General features: G+C 58.4%; 1 protein-coding gene across 1 annotated transcript; it reads right to left on the bottom strand.

Moving 5' to 3' along the window:
* Positions 1–6: 6 nt before the first annotated feature.
* Positions 7–4240, bottom strand: CUNH11orf52 (chromosome unknown C11orf52 homolog). The gene is made up of 4 exons (XM_008636925.2): positions 3937–4240; positions 1198–1238; positions 554–600; positions 7–265 (listed from the first exon to the last, which is right to left on the bottom strand). The coding sequence occupies exons 1-4, from the start codon at positions 3966–3968 to the stop codon at positions 29–31; spliced, it is 357 nt and encodes a 118-aa protein (XP_008635147.1). The 5' UTR covers positions 3969–4240; the 3' UTR covers positions 7–28.
* Between the last annotated feature and the right edge of the window lie 2541 nt (positions 4241–6781).

Genomic DNA, 6781 nt, shown 5'->3' with positions numbered 1-6781 from the left:
AAGGAGGAGGAGGAGCCCATCGAGTCCTTTACACCAAGGTCCCATTTTTGCCGTCGTACTTCAGCCTGGCCCTGGGGAAGTTGAGGGTGGCGTATTCCGTGGCGTTCTGCAGCTGCAGGTTCTTCACCTCGGCCGCGGAGCGCTCCCGCACCTTGGAGAACACCTGGATGTCGGCGTAGTGGATGCTGTCATCCTGCTGCACCCCCTTGGGCTTGCTCACCATGGCGTAGACGGGGACATCTGGGACATCTTCATACGTGGGGACCTTTGTGGGGAGAAAGCTCTGGGAACTCAGCTCCCTGGGCTGCTCTGTCAGACCCCACGCTGCCCCCAGCACCAACCCCCTCTGACACTTAAGGCCTCTCCCACTGCACTTCAGGAGGCAAAAAAATGTGGAAAAAGCCATGGACACTGTGCCCACTTTAGAGGCTACACAGGAGGAGAGGATTCCTGGCTCTGAATCCTGCCCCGTGTCCTCCCAGCCCACCTAGCTTAGGGCAGCTCTGTCTTCTCAACACACACGTAGGAAAAACCCCTCTGGAAAGTTGTTTACCTTCCTGCCAGGCTGCTGCTGTTGAGTCTCATGCCTCACATTAGGTCCTGCAAAAGAAACACCAGGAGATCGGCTTCCAACAGTTCATTGCTCCACCTTGGGATGCAGCAATGCTGCGTTGGCCCATGGGCTCTCCCCACTGGGCACAAATCAGATTTCCAGCTCATCTGACTCCCTCAGCCCTAATGCTGCCCTGATGCCTCCAAGAAGAAAGCCTGGGCTTGTTTCTTTGGGAAAAATAAGGTTTCCCAGGATGCCAGCAAACTGTGGACCGCAGAGTTCTTGGCAGAACCCACAGACACAGCACAGAGAGCTTCTTGTCAGGCCCTCGGAGGAGTCAGATCCAGTTTTAACTTTGTTATTTCCTCTGCTGCCTGGCAAACATGTTTTGCTCAGCGTGGTCCAAAGGCCACAGGACACAGTTCAAGGAATGACTTTATTCTGGGAGCGTTGTCAGACTGATGTTTGCAGCTCCTACAGTTGGATGCAGCTCCTGCTCTGCTGGAGAGCACCTGGGTGTGTTTGAGGTAGGACTTTGTTGTTTTAAATACCCCTCAGCCTCAAGGATCCCCTCCAGAGGCACTGATGTCACCTCCCCAGGGGCTCTGTCACTCCACCTCCAAAGCACTCTCACAGATCCTTACCTTGCTTTTCTTTCTTCCTTTTGAAAGGCGAAGGACACTTCCTGAAATCAGAGAGACACATCAGCCCTGACAATTCCCATCTCTGTTCCCCCAAAACTCCAACCCAAACCACACCTGGGTACCACGGAATGAGACAGGCCCAGGAGAGGCTCAGCAAAGAGCCACACCAGAGCCCGAGGGACTCCTGCAGGGCAAACGTCCAAAGGGAACGTGTGGGGATGTGTTTCCTCCTCCTGTGACACACCCACCACACCCCACAGCCACCCCAGCTCTCCCTGCCTGCCCTCCCGTCCCAGAAGCATCCCAAGGGATGAGAACACCTCTCACTGGAGCTTTGCAGCTCCATTTCCACAGCTCAGGTCTGAGGTGCAGGGTGCAGGGAACGGTCCCAGCTGGCACAAACCCCTTCTTTTGGGGTCAGCTGCTCTGCCATCCCCACTGCCTGTGCTTCGGCCCCCTTGCCCAGGGAGCAGCTGTCTGTCTGACTGAAGGTTTCAGACAGTTTTCCTGTTCTCACTTTTCCACTTAGAACAGAACCAAACCAAACAAGCTTTGCCCTCACTATGAGCCAAGCCAAACCCTCATCTCAGCTGTACCTGTGCGACCAGAGAGCGCCAGGCCAAGCACAGAGCTGTGCCAAGAGAGGACAGGAGCCAAATGCGTCCCAGCTGTAACAACAGAGCTTGGAGCTGAGCTCCTGCAGGCTGGCACTGGCAGGGAGGAGCTGTGTCCCATTCTGGGACAGATGCACAAAGGAAATGTCACGCTCAGGGGGTCAGGCAGCAGGTGCCAGCCCTTGTGTGGCCCCTCCTGCACAGACACGGACGAGAGGGTGCAGCTGAGAGGCTCCCAGGGGGCTGTGTCTCTGCTCAGCAGCTGAAAGTGGGCAGGCAGTGCTTTGGTCGGGGCTCCAGGCTCCCCATTTGGGCTCCAGGGAATGCTGTGTGTCCCGCAGGGTGTGCCTTTGCCAGCCAGCCCTGCCACAGCCGGGGACAGAGCAGTGCCCCAGGCAGGGCTGTGCCCGTGCCAGCTCTCCCAGGCAGCTCCAGCGGGCAGGGGACAGCACAGGGTGTGCAGCAATGCCCTGGCACTCCAATGGGAAAACAAAAATCCCCATGAACGCAGGCAGAGAGCTCCGGAATGGCCAGTAATGATTAACCAGGCCTGGGCAGCTTGGGGCAAGGCAGGGTGGCCACAGCTCCAGCGCTGCCACAGGGGCACCTCCTGCCCTTTACAGGCAAAATCTGGGGGTTCTCCCCAGGAATTCAGGGTTTAATTCACAGCAGCCCTACTCTGTCTTTGTGGGGCTCTCCCTTGGCTCTCCCAGCCTCCTCCTCCCCTGGCTGCAGCGTCTCCTCCTCGCCAAGCCTTGTGTATCAGAGCACTTCCCTTCCACCCAGCACTCAGACGTGGAGGATTTCACCAAACCAGCACCTTTTGGGGCAGAACCAGCAGGGTCCCTCCCCTCCGTGCTGGCAGCCAGGCAGCTGGGCTGGCATTCCAGGCTGCTCCCCGGCTGCCTCCCTTTGTGCAGGGAACACTGCAGGCAGTGTGTGGGCTGCAGCTATTCCGGTCTCCAGGATAATCACAGCCAGGCATCTCCCCAGGAATGGGGACACGTGTGGCACGGAAATGGGAGCAGGGAAACCTCTCCCCTCCTCTCCAAAGCGGGTGCGACATGTTGTAACTCCCAGCCTGACAGAACTCTCCATGGCAGCACCCATGGCCCTGCTCCTGCACTGCTGCCTCCCCTCTCCCTGTGCCAAGGCCATCCTGATTCCTGCCCCACACAATCCTGGGGCCTGGATTGGGGCAGCTTTCCCTGCCTGTGCACATTTTGGTGCCACTTTAATGGTGAGAGCCTGGGGCCTGCCTCGCACAGGGCAGAGGCGCCCAGACCCGAGGGCACAATTCCTTCATCAATAACTTCCCTCTGGGAATAAATTTGCTGTGACAGCTCTTCTTTAAAGAGCTCAGACGGTGCCCCTTGCCTGCTGATGCCCTGGGTGCCTCATTTACCCCCTGCCACAGGGCAGAGGAAATAAAAAATGGGAGTTTTGGTGGGCGACCAGCTTTCCACCTCCCACCTTCAACTCCTATTCCTAAATCCCAAACTCCTCAGGGCTCAGGGCTTGGAAGAACCTCGGTGTCCTCAACTCCTGAGCCTTCCTCCACTAGGTGATGCTGTGCCTCTTGGAATTATTCAAAGTCCTGGACGAATTTCTCATACTTTCAACAAACACAGCGACTGAGAGAGAACGTCCTCGGAGCTTCATCTGATATTCATGGCTCTTCCCCTCGCAGCACGCCCAGAGCTGAAAATATTCCCACTTGGCACCGAGCGATGCCCTTTCTCTGCGAGCAGGAGGTCCAGGGCCCAGCAGGAGCCAGGAGGGATTAAAGCGTCACCCTCCTTCCCAGGGAGAAAGAGCCACAGCATCTCAACAACGTGGCCAGGGCTTCCCGGGCATAAATAAATCCCAGACAGACGCAGGCAGGGAGAGGGGCTGGAACGGCTGAGGGCAGGATGGGGTGGCTGAACCCCAGCCCTGCCCCAGGGACCCCTCAAAGGGACACCTTCTGGTGTCTACCTGGCCGGGGAGCACCGGCATGAGGACAGGGATTTTCTGAACCCAGGGCCCACGTGGAGCCCCGGCAGAGCCGGCACAAGGGCAAAGCTTCCAAATTCCTCCCGAGAGCCGCGCCCGGCCCCCGCTGTCCCGCACCCGCCCAACTCACCACGGGCGGCCGCAGCTGCACAGGTTGCCCATGTCCTCCTTCCCCCATGGAGCCGGAGCGTTTTCTGGGCAGGCAGAGCTTGTATTTCCTGGTTCCTGCTCGGCTGCTCCAAGGGAGTGTCAGGCAGTGTCGGGTTTCTGCGCTGGCCCCGTGTGCCATCTACCGGGGATGTCCCGGGGCCGCCGCGCCTCCTGCTCCGGGGGGGACAGGCCAAGGTCCCGCCGTGCCCCCGGGCGTCACCCCGCGGCTAAAACTCTGTTTTGTCACTCGAAACAGCGGCCGTCCCCCCGCTGTCCCTCTGTCCCCCCGGCGCCGTCCCGCTGGTGCCAGCGGTGATGCAAAACGGGACGGAGGAGGGACTTGAAGCGAGGGGAGAACCCCCAGGGTGGGAGCTCGCAGCGCTGTCCCTGCCGCCCATCCTCGCACCTCGAGCGGGGTGCCAGGAAAACGTGTGGCACGTGTGGCATCACCTGGGAATGAGCGGATTTCTTGGAGCTCTCCTCTCAGCTCAGCTCTGCTGCTGCTGCTGCTGCTGACCCACACCCTCAGGGACAGTGGAAATCCACTTTTTTAAAGCTACCTGGATAAAAGCTTTTTTAAAGCTACCTGGATAAAAGGCACAGTTCTGTGCCTTTGAGAGTGTCAGTGTGGCAGGAGGGCCCTCACATCCTTAAGGAGCTGCAGGACAGCTCTCAGGCTCAGCCTCAGCAGTCAGACAGGAACAGGGACGTGCATTTCACCTCTCTGCCCCTGGTGAGAGCCCTTCAGACTGAGTGACCAGAGCCCTGGAGCTAATGATTAGGTAATTCCTGGGGCCTAATCCCAGGCAGGTCTAAGAGAACAGATACTCCTGAAAGATATCACTTTAATGTCATTCTTGAGCAGAAGCTCTGCCCCATGGCGTTGCCTCGGCAGTCAGCCCCAGATCTGTGCAGGTCTGACCCCTCGAGGGGTGTCCTCACAAGGGGGTGAGTTTAATTCACCTTTCTGTGACAGGAGCTGGCCCTGGTCCCCCACTCCAGGTGTGCCCAAGCTCTCAGCCAGGTTCACAGCACCATTTATCACCTGCCCAAGGGCAGAGCAAAGCTTGGATCTGTCCAGGAGTGGCAGGGGGAGAAGGATTCTGCTTTGGAAGGGTCACAGCTGACTCCTGGGTGGGCTGCACCGTGACCTGCAGAGCCTGAGCCTTGCTCTGACACTGCCCCTCAGCTTGGGGCTGGAGAAGTGGCACAGAATTTAGGATTAGGTTTACGCAGGCAGCTGGGATTCAGTGCTGGTCCCATGTCCTCAGGGTCCTGCAAAGCCCAGGTGTTCCCAGGAGCCTGTCCCTGCTTGGGAAGCTGCAGACTGTGTCTCTGGGCTTGCCACAGACGCTGTTGTTTTAACGAACCAGTGCCTGTTTTGATTTCTGGGATAACTTGGGCTTTGTTGCTTTGTGGGGAAGGAGAAAAAAGAAAAGGCTGGGAGCCTGTTCCCATCAGCCTCTTTCACAAATACTGGAGCTGCTGCTTCGAGCTCCACCAGAGAAACAGAAAAGCATCAAAAACATTGGCAGGGCCGGGGAGCGCTTGGCTGCCACTCCGCATTCCCTCCCCAGGCTGTGTCTGCGGGATGAGAGCAGGCACGGCTCCCGGCGATCCTGCCCTGCACAGCCTGCCAGGCTGCGGGGACAGCAGCGGGGACAGCAGAGGGACAGCCCTGCCCGCCCCCGGGCACTGCCAGCCGACAGAGCTGTGACACCGGCACAGCAGCAGTGCCCAGCAGGGGAGAATGAGCTCAGGGGAGAGCAAAAACAGGGCCAGGGAGAGCTGCGGAGGGCACAGAATTGTGCAGTCACTGCTGATGCTGGGCATCTCTGTGGCAAGAGTGTCAAGGTCCCTCAGGCACCGGGACAGGTGTGGCACAGACACACACCGAGCTGCCATCAAAAATGAAGAGAGAGAGAGCTCTGAACTGTTTTGGGCACTCCTTTTGTCTCAGAATCCTCTCTCAGTGCAGCCCCAGCCCTGGCCATGTGCTGTTTGCAGCCCCCAGTGCTTCAGCGAGCTGCTGAGCGGGGACAGATGGCATCTGATGTCCCAGCCCGTGCCATGTGTGCCGTGTGTGTGTTCTCCTTGCCCAGCTCCAGGCTCACGTGTTGCCATCCCCCATCCCCAACCCAGAGAAGGAGTTTATCCCAATCACAGGAAACCTGCAGGGAGCAAGGGGACCATCAGCGTTTCTTGCCGGAGCAGGGACAAAGAGAAGCCTTTTACAGCTGCTGCCACGAAGTGTGAGTGAGCCTGAGGAAGCCTTTTATGAGGGGGGACTGAGGAAATGATGGCTGTGCCTGAGCCCACACACAGCCACGGGGCTCTGCCCTCACCACAGGGCTCAGGAACCCAAGCCTCCTGAGATCTGGGGTCTGGGCAGGTGTTGGGTGAACAGGATGCAGGTGACTGAAAGTCGCTGGCCCAGAATTATGTCTGGAATTGTTATTAATGACTTAGAGAGCGCCTGTTATAAAGCTGATTTTTATTTTGACAGTTAAACCTGGTTCTACCGCAGGAGTCAGGGCAGGAGTTCAGACTCTGAGGGTACCTGCTCTGCACTGGGGTGGAGAGGCTCAGCCATCCTCCGTCCACCTCCTGAGCCTGGCAGGCAGGGCTTCTCCTCATCTGACTGATCCTCAGTGCAGGCAGCGCCCTGGGAAGCAGAAAATAGCTGGAAATAGCTGGGCAGTGCTGTGCTCTGGTCTGGATCCCACTTTGCCTGGCAGGGGACAAAACCCAGCCTCATATCCGTGTTCCAGATCCCAAAGGGATGTGCTGGACAGGCTCCTGCGCGGGGCATTCCCGGCCCCACG

The sequence above is a fragment of the Corvus brachyrhynchos genome, unplaced genomic scaffold (assembly GCF_000691975.1).
Source record: "Corvus brachyrhynchos isolate BGI_N302 unplaced genomic scaffold, ASM69197v1 scaffold46, whole genome shotgun sequence".
Taxonomy (NCBI): domain Eukaryota; kingdom Metazoa; phylum Chordata; class Aves; order Passeriformes; family Corvidae; genus Corvus; species Corvus brachyrhynchos.
Note: the sequence above shows the minus strand (reverse complement) of the source record. Positions and strands in the feature narration are given on the sequence as shown.